Raw genomic sequence first — 15,830 nt, forward strand, 5'->3', positions numbered from 1 at the left:
GGATAAATATGTGGAAAGATCACCAAGACTGACAAAAAAAAAAAAAAAAAGATGTAGGGCCATTATGATGCCATTTTTGCAAACAACAACGAATTACGTATTTGTATATATATACTAGAATGTAAAACTATAAAGTTCAGGAATTTTGTTTTATTGCTGTACTCTCTGTGCCGAGAATAATACTTGGCATATACTGGATACTCAATATATATTTGTTGAATAAATATTTCTGAATAAATGTATAAAAGAATTTGGGGAGGACACATACTAAATAAGTGATTAATTTTGTCAAGGGATTGGGATTTGGGGGTGGCGTTTGAGGAACCGCTTTGTATAGTCTGTTTTTGTGTTTGTTTTTTTTTTTAAGATTTTATTTATTTATTTGACAGACAGAGATCACAAGTAGGCAGAGAGGCAGGCAGAGAGAGAGAGAGAGAGGAAGAAACAGGCTCCCCGCCGAGCAGAGAGCCCGATGCGGGGCTAGATCCCAGGACCCTGGGATCATGACCTGAGCTGAAGGCAGAGGCTTTAACCCACTGAGCCACCCAGGTGCCCCTGTTTTTTTTTTTTTAACAAGCACATAGTGTTGTATTACTTGTGTACATTTTAAAAAATTAAAGACGACCCGGCACAAAAAGCCATAAGTGATCAAACCCAGATTCAAAGTTAAGTCTCCACTGAAACCATCCTGAGAAAAATGAATGGGGATAAAAATAAAGCTCTGCATTTATGAGCCAAAAAAAAGTAACCCAAAATACTTAACCACTGGCTCAGAATTAATCAGCAGGGTGATGAGTCAGCTGGAGACACTGATGTGATCCAGCCCACTCTGGGTGTGGGATGAGGTTCCATCCATAACCACAGTCTTCCCTGGTGGCCTCACGACTTCTGATTTGTAGCTTTTGTTTTTTTTCAATTGTGTCCACGAGTTCATGAAGGCTTTGCACACCATGTACCAGAAGGCGCCCAGCTTGTCAGTTTCTTAAAAAGGAAAAAGAAAAGGAATCAAGAAGCTGGGGTAGGTCGCAAAGACAGAAAAAGAGAAGAGCTTGAAAGCCAGTGTTTGGAGATCAGATGGTTCCCCTCAAAGGGAGGACAGGCCTGACAGATTTTCAGAGGCATCAAGAATAGACTGGTCTTCGCGGATGCAGAGGCGTTCGGAGCAAAGGGACACCCTACAGGGCGCCTCTCAGTGCTATGTTTGGAAGCAGCTCTTCTCACCCCAGGTTCAACTATCATTAAACAGCCTTCCTTCTTATCCTCCAGGTTTGGAGTCAAGCAATTGTTCACCGTTCCTGGGGACAGGATGTTCAGAGCTGTTCTGAGACATCAGGAGCAAAGACACTGGGACGGGTCGGACGGGGACGGGTCGGACGGATCCCTACGGTGCGGTTGGCAGAAAGCAAAGCAAGTCCTGCCCATCGCGAAGACTCGGTATAGGAGCCCCTAAGTGTGCCCGCCATGGGCCAGCCGGGGTCCCTTCCTGGCTGGGCTCAACCCAAGCCGCCAGGCGGCTCTGCCCGCTTCATAACACCTGCACTGGCTTAAGACAGCTTTTTTAAGATTTCCTGGCAATAATGCTCCAAAGTTCGATTTTCCAGCCCTCGGACCCGACCACCCCTTCTGAAAGGACCAGGGTGCGAAGCTACCAACACCATTCCCACCGCGATCGCCAGCCACGAGCCCCACCCCCAGGGGCTGCCCGTCCCCCCACATTTCCGCCGGAAGTCGACCTGGCTGCCAGCGTCGCGTGCTAACGTCACAGGCCCGCCGGAAGTTAAAAGAAGCGCCCTGAAGGCGCCGCTTCGGTGCGCCTGGCGGTTGGCTGATCCCGGCGGTAAGGCCGCCTCCGAGGGCTTTTTTTTTTTTTTTTTTGACACCCAGCTGATCCAGGGGCGTCTGTCTCCCTGTCTGATCCACCCTTCCACTTGTGTGTGAGTGTGTGTGTGTAAGTGTGTGTAGGCGTGTGGGTGTGTGGTCGCAGCCCCACACCTCCACCCCGCCGGGTGCTCAGGGCACCCATCATATCCCCCTCTGCACCTTCTGCACCCCGCCCCCCACCCAGGCTCCCGGCCCCCGGGGAAAGCTCCGGCCAGGCCCACCCGCCGGGACCCACGGATAGTGTAGCCTCGGATAAGCCTTTCTGTCCGGTGGCCAGCGTAGGCACCTCAGAGATTAGGAATAGGAACCGGGATCCAAGGCTCCTGGCTTAATCTTCCCAGTTAGCTTTTCCTCCCGAAGTCCTATAACCTCGTTCACCCCCGCGGGATCTCAGCATCCCCTGACGTTAAAATTATTTCCCACACTTTATACCGCCCCTGACTCCCACCCTGTTTTATTGTGTGGGTGTTTTATGGATGTCTCTGCAGCCAGATCCAGCCTTCTAGAAGAACCATGCCTTCTGCAGCTTTGGGTGCCAGGCACACGCCGCTGCACACGAGGAGATGCCGTTTGAATTCTCCGTGAATGTTGGGAGGAGGAATGCCCGAGCTGCCGGTAGAAAAGTATCCAAACGGGAAATATGTAGGTTGGGGACCCTGAATCACAGCGTGAGAATTGCTGCTCATTGTTTCCTCCGTCTTATCTCGGGAATAGTTTGTAATTTGGTTATCTCAGTTGGAAGTCCTGCCCGGAGTCGTATCTGCTAAGGCCAAAAGTAACCGTTTCCAGTCCATACAGGCCTGTGTGTTGACTCTGGTCCCCGTGGGGGACCCACGATTGTTGTGGGAGTGAGTCCCCGACTGTCTCTGGGGGATGCTTATTCCGGTAGCATTGTCAGCAGATTCTTTTGGGTACATTCCATGTCGATATCTACGCGGGTTTATGTTTAAGTAAATACAAAGATGATTCGTTGCTGGTGGGAGGGAAAGTGTAGGCATTTTGCACATTTTCCCCCATTTAATTTTGGAATTTGTAGGCAGAAGATGCCCTAAATAAATCACAGTGGTTTGATTAGGAAACTCTTGAAGGACAGTCTGGGCGGTCTCAGTGCAAAGCAGTGTGTGCATAAGGGCTGCTGAATTCTGTTTGGGGAGCTGTTTACAGAGTTGATTTCTGAGAATATGCACCTCGGAATATATCCCCCAGTAGTAGTCACACTCTTTCTGTTTCTGTGTAGCCCCAGGATGGACTTCTTGGTTCTCTTCTTGTTCTACGTGGCTTTGGTGCTGATCGGTGTTGTTACGATCTGCATCTGCTCAAAAACCCAGTACCTGAAAGGCCTGGCCAGAGGGGGAGCACAGGTAACAAAACGATAATGCTTGGAGACCGCTGGATTTTGACTACCACCAGTCTAAAAGGCTCGTCCGTTCCCTAATGGAACAAAAAGGGAGTTGCCATTTTTATTATTTGTTCACTTCTTTCATTTATGGTATGGGCGGTCTATTCAAAAGTCTTTTTTTGTGGTTGTTGGTGTTATTGTTGAAAGTAATCTTGGGATGTTGCTTTGAGAGGAGATAACATTCTCAAGGTTGGCTATTTTTCTTTGCATTTGATGCCTGTAATTGGGCCTGGATGTGAGCAGTGTCTGCCTAGAGGGGCCTGATGGGCGGAACTGGGGGCTGTATGACCAGGGAATGAGCATCAGGGTGCCAACCATCGTTCAGGGGTCAAAGGGAGCAGAGTTGGGGTCAGCAGCCTTTGGGAATGGGTTGACTTGGGACTGACCTGGGTTAATGCCTAGTGATTGCAAATGGACTCTGGAACTTAGGATTGAACCCAGGGTAGGAAAGGGAGTGGAGTTCACATTAACATTACCTAATCCAGCCCCTCTGCTCTCCTCCCTTTGCCAGAAGACTCTGACATGATGCTTTCTTTGGAGTTAGAGTGAGAAGGGAGGAGAGAAACTGGCATCAAAGGAAGACCAGCTGAGGGGAAACCCTTTATTTTATTCTCTCTCAAATCTCTTCTCTGCCCTTATGCAGAAACACAAATCCCCAGTATCACTAGCTCAAAGTGGAGCATCTGGTATGTTTGGGAGTGGGCATAACGCGAAATGACATTGAATCCTTCTTTTTTGTTTAGATAATTTCCTATATAATTCCAGAATGCCTTCAGAGAGCTATGCTAAAATTGCTTCATTACCTCTTCCATACACGGTATGAGTTTAAATACTATCTTCTTGTCCGGGTGGGTCAGTTGGTTAAGGGTCTGACTCTTGGTTTCAGCTCAGGTCCTGATCTCAGAGTCCTGAGAGTGAGCCCCGAGTTGGGCTTTTTGCTGGGCATGGGGCCTGCTTACGATTCTCTCTCTTCCCTCTCCTTCTGCCCCTCCCCTTGGTTGCTCTCTCTCTCAATAAAATCTTGAAAAAAATAATTAAAAAATAAATACTATCTTCTTTTCTGTTTTGATTATTAATTCTTGCTGTCCCCTAGCTTCAGGATGCTCCTTGTTGATTTCCATCCATAGTTTGGGGAAGGAGGCTGGGAAGGATCAAGAGTCCTGGGTTTAGGACCTCTGCTCCTTTTATTTCTGGAGTTTTCACAGAAATATTTAAGGAGTGGCAATATTACATGTATTTCTGTAAAAAGAGATATATCCTGATACCTCAATCCCCAATAAAGACAAAAGGGGTGCCTGGGTGGCTCAGGCAGTTGAGCCATCCAGCTCTTGATTTCAGTTCAGGTCATGACCTTGGGGTGGTGGGATTGAGCCCCACTTTGAGCTCCCAGCTCAGCATGGAGTCCGCTTGAGATTCTCTCTCTCCCTCGGCCCCTCCCCCTTCTGTCACATGCTCACGCTCTGTCTCTCTCTCTCTCTGAATAATTAAAATCCTAAAAAAAAAGTTAATAATAATAGATGACATCTATTGAGTACTGAGTATTGTGAGGCACTGTGGGAACTGTCTCACGTAATCTCTTGTGTGATTCGTGTTATTATCTCAAGCCCAAAGGAAGTGGTTGGGCCCAGGTTAACTTTAGTATGACATGATTTCTTCGTGGAGAAGGCCTTGTGAATCAGCCATGTGCTGCCTTTTTCCTTTCAGAAACCACACCTTCATTCTCCTGCACCTCATCTTGCAAGGGATGGTTTACAGTGAATACACCTGGGAAGTATTTGGCTACTGTCGAGAGCTAGAGTTCCCCTTGCATTACCTTCTTCTGCCCTACCTGCTGCTGATTGTAAACCTGGTGTTTTTCACGCTCAGCTGTGTGAGCAACCCTGGTAAGTTGAGGCCCTCGGCGTGGAGACTGGCGGCAACTCAGCTGTCCACCTACACGGTTACAGGCTAGTGATCCTTCTGGGGACTTGGTGAAAGATACTATATGCGGTGCCTTCATCATATTCTTGTGATTGTCTTCCAACTTTGTTTCTTCTTTGACCGGGTTATTTAGGATGGCCTAAAATTTTCTACATGCTCTTTTTAGTTTATTTATTTATTTAAAGATTTTATTTATTTATTTGACAGACAGAGATCACAAGTAGGCAGAGAGGGAGAAGGAAGCAGGCTCCCTGCAGAGCAGAGAGCTTGATGTGGGGCTCGATCCCAGGACCCTGAGATCATGACCCGAGCCGAAGGCAGAGGCTTTAAACCACGAAGCCACCCATGCGCCCCTAGTTTATTTTTTGATACTTTGTGTTCTATAGAGAGTTTGTTTCAAAAATTTTATTGGTATTTGCATCATGCCCGGTTATGTGTCATTTTTGTAAGTGATCGGTGTAGTTTTGAAAGAGTGTATATTTTCTAGTTCTTGGGTGTAGACAGCATGTGAGTTCATTAAGTTTGTTCATTATGTTCAAATCTTTTATGTTCATCCTAATTTTTTTGTTTGCAGTCACTGAGAGAGGTATGTTACCTCATTCTGATGAGAGATTTGAGGTTTCTCCTTGTCAGTTTTGGCTTTACTTATTTTGAAGCTATTATATATGTATGTATTTGTAGGTGTGTATAATAGTTATGTATATATTTGTATTATATGCATTCAGGGTTAGAATTGGTATTCCCTTTTCCTTGAATGTTTTTTCAAAATATAATGAGCCTCTTTGTCACTAGTAATGCTCTTTGCTCTCAATTTTCTTTTGTTTGATATTATACTTTTTTTAAGAGGGAGAGAGGGGTGGGGGACAAGTGGCAGAGGGAGAGGGAGAGAGAGAATCTTTTTTTTTTTTTTTAAGATTTTATTTAATTTATTTGACAGACAGAGATCACAAGTAGGCAGAGAGGCAGGCAGAGAGGGGTGGGGAAGCAAGCTCCCTGCTTGAGCAGGGAGCCCGATGTGGGGCTCGATCCCAGGACCCTGGGATCATGACCTGAGCTGAAGGCAGAGGCTTTAACCCACTGAGCCACCCAGGTTCCCCGAGAGACACTCTTAAGCAGGCTCCACGCCCAGTGCAGAGCCCAACACAAGGCTTGATTTCACAATCCTGAGATCATGACCTAAGTTGATATCAGGGGTCAGATGCTTAACCGACTAAGCCACCCAGGTGCCCATTACCCTTTTTTTTTTTTTTTTTTTTTGATATTTGTTGGGTATCTTTTTTACATGCCTTTACTTTTAAGCTTTTCTATCCTTGAAGCCCCACCTATCCATCAGCTGACAAATAGGTAAATGTGATGTGCCTCTTCAGCGGAACAGTGTTTGGCAATAGGAAGGAACGAAGGAGTGGTATGTGCTAGAACGTAGAGGAACCTTGAAAAACTATGCTAAGTGAAAGAAGGCAGATAGGAAAGACTACAAGTTGTATGATTCCATTTATAAGAAGATTCCAAACAAGGCAAATGCATGGAGACAGAAAATAGATTAGTGATTGCCAAGGGCTGGGATTCGAGAGGAGTGGAGGTGACTGCTAAGGGGTTTCTTTCTGAAGTGATAAAAATGTTCTAAAATTGACTGCAGTGATGGTTGTGTAACTCTGTGAATGTACTAGAAACTATTAAATTGTACACTTTAAGTGGGTGCATTGGGCTTATGAATTGTATCTCAGTAAAGGTGTTCATTTAGAATAGTAAATATACAAGTTTTAGTCATTCTTTGTCAAGACAGATTTTGTGAACGTTCAGCCCATCGGATCGCTCGAAACCAACGCTTGTCCTTACGTTTTTCAGGTACCATAACAAAAGCAAACGAGTTATCACTTCTTCAAGTTTATGAATTCGACGAAGTGATGTTCTCAAAGAATATGAAGTGCTCTACTTGCAACTTAAGGAAACCAGCGCGATCCAAGCACTGCAGTAAGTTTGGCTGTGGTTCGTTCCAGCCCTGTCCTTGCACAGCAGACACACAGGCCTTGTAGCAAGAAAATGTTACAGAAATCTAGAAGCAGGGCCCATTGTCTCCCAGACATGGAGCAGCCACTGCCGGTAGAGGCCAGATAGTGGTTTCTTACAGATGACTGGAGGTGAGCTCTTATTTTATTTTATTTTTAAATTTTATTTACTTATTTGAGAGAAAGAGAAAACACGAGTGGTGGGGGGCAGAGGAAGAGAACGAAGCAAACTCTGTGCTGAGCAGGGAGCCTGACACGGGGCTCAATCCCAGGACCCCAAGATCATGACCTGAGCCGAAGGCAGACATTTAGCCCAACCCGGGCTCCTCTGAAGATGAAGCTCGTAATGTTCTTGTGTAGTGGGCAACTCAGCCCTGGGCATAACAACCCTTCCTTTGCCACGTGGTAGGCCGTGTTACCCAACAGGAATTTCTGTGGGCTGTCATGTTTGCAGATGTCATTCGTGGCAGAACCTACTCTCCTGGGGAATAACCGAGATTCTACACAAGGGCTGTCCAACAAAAATACAATGCGAGCCACATGTGATTTAAATTTCCTAGTAGCCACATTACAAAAGTAAAATGAGGGACCATTAAATTTAATGATACATTTTATTTAACCTAACATACCTAAAATATCATTTTAATGTGTAGTCAATATAAAAAATCATTCATGGATAGTTTATATTCTCTTTTTCATACTTAGTCTTTGAAATCTGGTATATATTTTCCATTGACAGAACATGTCCACTGAGACACTAAACTTTCCTTGGAACTACTTGATCTATATTTAGATTTTATAAAATTTGTCGTAGGAAGAACAGATTCACATACCCAAGTTTTATTTCAGAAATTCTTAAACGTTTTTAAATAACTGAGTCAGTACCGAAAAATCATTTTCCTTTAATGCCCACATAATGGTTCATCTTTATGAGAAGAATTGATTTGACTTTAAAGCATCAGTTTTAAAACTATATCTGTTCAGGGGCGCCTGGGTGGCTCAGTAGGTTAAAGCCTCTGCCAGGGTCCTGGGATTGAGCCCCGCGTCGGGCTCTCTGCTCAGCAGGGAGCTTGCTCCCCCCCCCCCCCCGCCTGCCTCTCTGCCTACTTGTGATCTCTGTCTAATAAATAAATAAAATCTAAAAAATAAAAAATAAAAAATTATATCTGTTCAAGTAATTCTCATATTGAGAATTAAAGGAGCATTGCATAAATTGAAAAACTATCTTGAATTTATCAATATCAACAGAGTATGCTTTCAGATTTTTCTTGTAGCCACATTTCAAGTGCTTACTAACCCACCCGTGGCTCGTGGCCACTGTACTGATGCTGTGGTTCTGATAGCTCAATGATAGCAGCCGTCATTTCTTCCAGCTCATACTGCCAGGAGTTCGTAAACGTCTCCGTAGATGTGCTTGGTCTCATTGTTCCATCAAGGACTAACTTGGGCTTGTGGCTTTCCCCGTTCTGTGCAGGTGTGTGTAATAGGTGTGTGCACCGTTTTGACCATCACTGTGTTTGGATAAACAACTGTATCGGGGCCTGGAACGCCAGGTACTTCCTCCTCTACCTCTTGACATTGACGGCTTCAGCTGGCAGCATGGCCGTGGTGAGCACTGTGTTTCTGGTCCAGTTGGTGGTGCTGTCGGACTTGTATCTGGAGACTTACGTTGATGATCTGGGACACTTCCAGGTTGTTGACATTGTCTTTCTCATTCAGGTAATTAATATGCAGGTAATTATGTTGTAGGGTGTATGTTTCTGATTTTAGGTTTCAAAATTGGAAAAAGGACATTTTCCTAGTGAAAAGATGAAACTGTTCCTTTTGTAAAAATTAATATGTAACTTTTAAATTTTTAATTATTTATTTAAGATTTTATTTATTTGAGAGAAAGAGCGTGTGCACGGTCACATGCGTGAAAAAGGAGAGGGGCAGGGAGAGAGAATCTCAAGCAGACTCCCCGCTGAGCATGGAGCCTGACGCAGGGCTCAGTCTCACAACCTTGAGATCATGACCTGAGCTGAAATCAAGAGTCAGATGCTTAACCGACTGAACCAGCCAGGTGCCCCAGTATATAGTTTGTTTAGTTGCTGTATAATACACTTACCATAGAGTTCATTCTTTTTAAGTTTACTTATTTTTTTAGTAATCTCTACACTCCATGTGGGGCTTGAACTTATGACCCCAAGATCGAGAGTCACCTGCTCTTCCTACTGAGCCAACCAGGGGCCCCTAGCATTCATCCTTTTAAAGTGTACAGTCTAGTGGCTCAGAGTTGTGTATCCTCTACCATCATGCAATTTCAGACCATTTCATCACCCCAAAAATAAACTCTTAACCTATCAGCAGTCATTCCCCATGCCCCTCTTTCCTGGCAACTACTAATCTACCTTCTTTTTTTAGTGGATTTGCCTTTTCTGAGTATTTCAGATAAATGGAATTGTACAGGGTGTGGCCTTTTGAACTGGCTTCTTTTTTTTTAGCTTAATATGTTCAAGGTTCATCCGTGTTGTACCATGAATCAGTATTTCACTCCTTTTTGTGACTGAGTGATATTCCATTGTGTCAATGGACCACATTTTATTTGTTCATCACTTACAGACATTTGAGTGTTTTCACTTTTTATTTGTTTGACGAGTTTTTTTGTGGATGTAGGTTTCCACTGCTTTTGAGTCAGACTCAGGAGAATTGCTGGGTCATTTGGTCACGGTATTTGTAATCATTTGAGGAGCTGCCAGATTGTTTTCCAAAGCACCTTCACCATTTTACATTCCCACCATCCATGTATGAAGGTTCCAACTTAATACATCCTTGCCAGATACTTGTTACTATCTGTCTTTTTGATTAAAGTCATCCTAATAGATGTGAAGTGGTACCGTATTGTGGTCTGATTTGCATTTCCCTGGTGATTTAACAATGCCGACCATCTTTTTGTGTGCTGCTTGGCCATTTATATGTCTTCTTTGGAGAAGAAGATTTAGAGGATAAGCTCATTTTTTTGGATTGTCTTTTCTTCTTGTGTTGTAAGAATTTTTCATATAACCTGGACACTTGACCCTTCACAGGTGTAGAATTTGCAAATACTTTCTCCCATTCTGTGGGTTGTCTTTTCATTTTTTGGATAAGTTTCTTTGAAACACAAAATTTTCATATTTTGATTTTTTCTTTTGTTGCTTATGCTTTGGTGTCATTATGTAAGAATCCATTGTCTAATCCAAGGTCATGAAGATTTATACTTACATGTTCTTCTAAGTATTTATTTAGGTCTTTGATCCTTTTTGAGTCAGTTTTAGTATATGCTGTTGGGTTGGGCTCTAACTTGATACTTTTAGTATGTGAATACCCAGATGTCCTGCATCTTTTGTTGAAAAGACCCTTCTTTGCTCATTGAATTGTTTTGGCACCCTTGTCAAAAATTAATTTACAGTAATGTAGAGGTTTTTAAAAAACTCATTTGATGACTAAAAGATTTCTACTGAATTTATGGGAAGTAGCTTATGAGCAGTCACCATTTTAGGGAACTGCTTATTTCTTCTTGGGTGTTTTTTCCTTTGGTTTCAAAGAAAAGGAAATGCCATGAACAAGTGGAATATAGTCCATGAATGCAAGGTTGGTTCAATGTTAGGAAACTGACTAATATGTTATACAGCAAGGTTGGTTCAGTATTAGGAAATTATTTAATATTTTATACAGCATTATTAAATACAAAGAACAATGATAAGATTATTTCTCTAGATGCTGAAAAGTGTTTCACAGAATTCAACACCCATTCTAATTTAAAAGCATTCAGAAAATAGGACTGAAGGATACTGTGTTAATATGGTAAAACATACAGTTGGTTTTTTTTTTTAAGATTTTATTTATTTATTTGATAGAGACAGCGAGAGTGGGAACACAAGCTGAGAGAGTGAAGAGGGAGAAGCAGGCTTTTCCCTGAGCTGGGAGCCGGATGCGGGGCTCCATCCCAGGACCCTGGGATTATGACCTGAACTGAAAGCAGACGCTTAATGACTGAGCCACTCAGGCACCCCGGCAAAATACACAGTCTTAAAGCCAGTATTTTTTTAAAGTTTATTTTGAAATGATTACAGTTTTATAGGAGATTATAAAGAAACACACTGGAAGCCTATGTGCTCGTAAGCTCTTTCCCCCATGCCAGCATCCCTCAGCAACCACAGCTCAAGGCCAAAACCAAGCAATTGACATTGGCATAATCCCCATAGCCAATTCAGATTTTACCAGTTACATATGTGTTTATTTGTGGTTTTGTGTGTGTGTGTGTGCGTGCGTGTGTAACTTTATGCAGTTTGTCCCATGTGCAGCCATGTACAACCACCACTACAGTCAACACACTGTATTATCCGTCACCACACATTCCCTCATGTTAGCGCTCACAGCCACAGTTTCCTCCTCACATCCCTAATGCCTAGTACCACTACTCCCTTCTCCACCTCTGTTATTACGTTATTTTATGATTGTTACATAAATGGATCATACGGTATCTTTTTGAGGTTGGTTTCTTCGCTTAATGCAATTTCTTTGAGATCCACGTGAGTGGTTGCATGGATCTAGGGTTCCTTCCTTTTTACTGCTGTATAGTATTCCAAACTTTGTTTAACCGTTCACCCTCTGAAGGACCCTGCAAAAGGCTGCATTGAACATTCCCATTCACAAGCTCCTGCATAATGATCTGTCTTCAGTGTAATCGTTGGGTTGATGATAAGTCCATTTTTGGTCTATGAAAGGACCGCCATCCTCTTCTCCAGAGTGGTTGTACCATTGTACATCCTCACCAGTGATGGGGGAGGGACTGGTTTCTCTGGATCCTTGCTAGCACTTAATGTTACCACTATTTTTCATTTTAGCCATTCTGATAGGTTGTGTAGTGATAACCTTGTTGTTTCAACCTTGAGTAGTTTTTACTGTTAAAAATTTTTTTCAATTATGGGGCGCCTGGGTGGCTCATTTGGTTAAGTATCCAATTTTTTATTTCTTCTCAGGTTGTGATCTTGGGGTTGTGGGACCGAGCCCCATGTTGGGCTCATAAATTGAAGACATCATGTCGCTTTGTCCCTAAATACTTGAACATGCATTTTAATTTTTATTTATTTATTTACTTACTTCTTAAAAAAGATTTTATTTATTTATTTGACAGAGAGAAAGATGACAAGTAGGCAGAGAGGCAGGCAGAGAGAGAGAGGGAAGCAGACTCCCCACCAAGCAGAGAGCCCGACACGGGGCTCAATCCCAGTACCCTGGGATCATGACCTGAGCCGAAGGCAGAAGCTTTAACCCACTGAGCCACCCAGGCTCCCCTGAACATGCATTTTAAAAGAATGTCAACCTTCTCCTATATAACTATAATTATGTTACCTCACATAAGAAAATTAATAATAAATCTATGTAATAAACATAGGATATATAATAAATAGGTACTAAATCATCTAGTCCATATTGAAATATCCCCACTGTTTCTTTTTTTTTTCATTTTTTTTAAATGAATCTTTTATAGCTTTTTTACCTCCTTGAACCAGATTCCACCTCATCGTTAGGCATCTGAATGTTGTCTTGTTAGTCTGTCTAAAATAATGCCCCTGCTTTTTTTTCATGAAATTGACATTTAGTAGTTTAGTTGGTTATCTTTTAGAATGTCCCTTGTTCTAAATTTGCCTTTTTCCTACTTCTGTCAACAGATTTTCCTCTATTCCTTCATATTAATGTGAACTGGAAGTTAGTTCTAGAGCCCTGATTAGATTCAGGTTAAATATTTTTGGCAAGAATGCTTCCTAGATAGGGATGTGTATTTCATGTTACTTCCCATCAGGTGGGACATGGGACCCATGATACACAGCTCTCTCCATGGGTGAAGTGCATTTTCCCCTTTGCAGTGTATATAGTTTTGTCTTTGTACTTAGGACTTTCTGTAGGATAAATTCCAAAAAATATGTACTGGATCAGAGATTATTGACATTTATAAATCTTTTTTTTTTTTATAAAGATTTTATTTATTTATTAGTCAGAGAGAGAGCGAGCGAGCACAGGCAGACAGAGTGGCAGGCAGAGGCAGAGGGCGAAGCAGTCTCCCTGCCAAGCAAGGAGCCCGATGTGGGACTCGATCCCAGGACGCTGGGATCATGACCTGAGCCGAAAGCAGCCGCTTAACCAACTGAGCCACCCAGGCGTCCCGACATTTATTAAATCTTTTGACTTTAATATATATTTTTATCAGTGTTCATTTCGTTGAGTCAGAGCTGGCATTGAGGGTGCCCGGGGGCAGTAGGTGCTTCTAATTTGGTAGGAAACTACCGTGTATCCTTTTTAAAAATTCTATTTCTTTCATTACTTTTGATTACTTTTCTTTTTTGTCAGTTATTTGTAGATCTTTTATGAATTATGTCCTTTTAACTGTTTATCTATTTGATACTAGAATTACTTTTGATCTGAGATCATGCAATAATGACAGTTCATTTTTATATTTGTTTTCAATTTATGTATCCTTTTCTGTATAAAAAAACTTAGACCTCCTTTCTCATCAAATATATCTCTTTTCTTTATAACTTCAGTTAGAAAGTCTCCCCTGTCAAGAGATGCATCTACTTCTCTCTTACTCCTGACTTTCAAATATACTGAACTCTTAGGGTGCCTGGGTGGCTCAGTTAAGTGTCTGCCTACAGCTCAGGCCATGATCCCAGGGTCCTGGGATCGTGTCCCTCATCTGGCTCCCTGCTCAGCAGGAATTTGGCTTCTCTCTCACCCTCTGCCCACCCCCCAACTTGTTCTCTCTCTCTCTCAAGTAAATGAAATATTTTTTAAAATACTGACCTCTTTCAAAATTCATTTTCCTTATTTTAAAAAATACCATAAAAATTCAAGCAGTTCAGAAGTGTTTAAAAAAAAAAAGATGGAGAAGGTGGGGAATTGGGCATAGGTAGTTAAAGGTACAGAGTCATATTTGAAAGATGAGGAAGTTCTGGGGATACAATGTACAGCCTGGGAACTGTAGTTAACAATACTGTGTTGTATATTTGATGGTTGCTAAGAGAGTGGGTTTTAAAAGTTCTCATCACAAAAAAACATTGTAACCTTGTGTGGTGACAGATGTATTAACTAAGCCTGTTGTGATCATTTGTTGTATATCATGTTATGCACCTTAAACTTTCAGTGTCCTGTCAATTATAGGTCAGTAAAGCTGGGGAGAGAAGCATAAAATTTTAAACATCTTTAGAAAAAAATGAAAAGAAAACTGGGAGATCCGCCCCTCCCCTCCTAACAACTTCACGCCCCAGAGGCAACTACTTCTGTTGTTTTTTGGTTTTTTTTTTTTAAGATTTTATTTATTCATTTATTTGTCAGAGAGAGAGAAAGAGAAAGCACAAGCAGGCAGAGTGGCAGGCAGAGGCAGAGAGAGAAACAGGTTCCCCACTGAGCAAGGAGTCTGACACGGGACTCGATCCCAGGCCCCTGGGATCATGACCTGAGCCGAAAGCAACTGAGCCACCCAGGCATCCCTACTTCTGTAGTTTTGTGTGAACATTTCAGTCTTTTTTCCTGTGTGTGTTTATATAGTCATATGGAGTTTCATGGAGTCCTTTTTGTTTTTACACAAATTTGATCCCATTGTGAGCCTCGCCTCTTGTCTTTCACGTCCAGCAATCTTTTATCAATGTCTTTTCCAAATTGGAATGCAGAAATTGATCTCATTTTTATCAGCTTTTTATTCCAGATGAGGTTTGACTTCCTTGTGGATGGACTTTTAACGTGTTTCTTTTAGGAGGAGGGGCCATTAAAATCAGTGTAGTGAATACTCTTGTATGTGAATTTCCATGGTCGTGCTGTGTTGAGAGAGAAAGTGATCTCCTCTGTCCATCTGGACTTGATTTTGATGCATGAACTCAGGTCTGTAGTTAGGGCTTTGTTTTACAAACCGCTAGCTCGGAAGGCACTCCCTCCTGGGAGTATCCTTTCCCTTTTCCTTCAACGCACGCGTTTCATTTAACTCACCTGGAACTCTCCTACGTACTCAGGTTTCCTCCCGGACTGTTTTTCGGTGCTGCTTATGGTTCAGTTTTGTGTTTAGACGGTCAGATGTGTGTGCAGGTGGGTGAGCTGGGTGGGCAGCTCTCGAGTGTTTGCAGACTGGGCCATGGCTGGAGGGTGCAACCCTTTCTTCCGTCCCAGCCTGGCTGCCTAACGTGCTGTTTCTTCTTTGCCCCCAGTACCTGTTCGTGACCTTCCCGAGGATTGTCTTCATGCTGGGCTTTGTCATCATGCTGAGCCTCCTCCTGGGGGGCTACCTGTGCTTTGCTTTGTACCTGGCTGCCACCAACCAGACCACTAACGAGTGGTACAGAGGTGACCGGGCCTGGTGTCAGCATTGCCCCCACGCAGCCCGGCCCCCTTCAGTAGAGCCCCAGGTCTACCGGAACATTCACTCCCATGGGCTTTGGAGCAACCTCAGAGAGATCTTCCTACCTGCCACTGCACATTACGAGAGAAAGGAAAACTAAGAATGGGAAGTGTTACTGCCACTTAAATATAGTATAAATTTATTTATACATATAGGTACTTTCTAAGCGTTGGTGTGGTGTTTCTTGGTTTTGGGGGGGTATTTTTTTTCTGGTTTC

At 42.9% G+C, this 15,830-nt stretch overlaps 1 protein-coding gene across 4 annotated transcripts; it reads left to right on the forward strand.

The window, feature by feature from the left end:
* The first annotated feature begins 1,777 nt into the window (after positions 1 to 1,777).
* On the forward strand, positions 1,778 to 15,779 carry ZDHHC4 (zinc finger DHHC-type palmitoyltransferase 4). Of its 4 annotated transcripts, none has more exons than XM_045994193.1 (8): positions 1,778 to 1,837; positions 2,370 to 2,523; positions 3,119 to 3,242; positions 4,024 to 4,097; positions 4,985 to 5,163; positions 7,046 to 7,171; positions 8,681 to 8,925; positions 15,423 to 15,779. In XM_045994193.1, exons 3-8 carry the CDS (start codon positions 3,126 to 3,128, stop codon positions 15,711 to 15,713), a joined length of 1,032 nt encoding a protein of 343 aa, XP_045850149.1. In that variant the 5' UTR covers positions 1,778 to 1,837; positions 2,370 to 2,523; positions 3,119 to 3,125; the 3' UTR covers positions 15,714 to 15,779. The 4 variants fall into 4 exon arrangements, with proteins under 4 accessions (XP_045850149.1, XP_045850147.1, XP_045850150.1 ...); XM_045994191.1 differs by having other exon boundaries at positions 4,046 to 4,097; XM_045994194.1 differs by having other exon boundaries at positions 4,046 to 4,097; positions 15,385 to 15,513.
* Positions 15,780 to 15,830: the final 51 nt, after the last annotated feature.

The sequence above is a fragment of the Meles meles genome, chromosome 21 (genome assembly GCF_922984935.1).
Source record: "Meles meles chromosome 21, mMelMel3.1 paternal haplotype, whole genome shotgun sequence".
NCBI lineage: Eukaryota > Metazoa > Chordata > Mammalia > Carnivora > Mustelidae > Meles > Meles meles.

What these genes read in the sequence shown, in the direction of transcription:
- ZDHHC4 (XM_045994191.1), top strand. Translation starts at nt 2,467, where the DNA reads ATGTTGGGAGGAGGAATGCCCGAGCTGCCGGTAGAAAAGTATCCAAAC. An exon ending in CAGCTGTGTGAGCAACCCTG is followed by an intron (nt 5,164 to 7,045) that starts GTAAGTTGAGGC and finishes TACGTTTTTCAG; the next exon opens with GTACCATAACAAAAGCAAAC. An exon ending in ACATTGTCTTTCTCATTCAG is followed by an intron (nt 8,926 to 15,422) that starts GTAATTAATATG and finishes CTTTGCCCCCAG; the next exon opens with TACCTGTTCGTGACCTTCCC.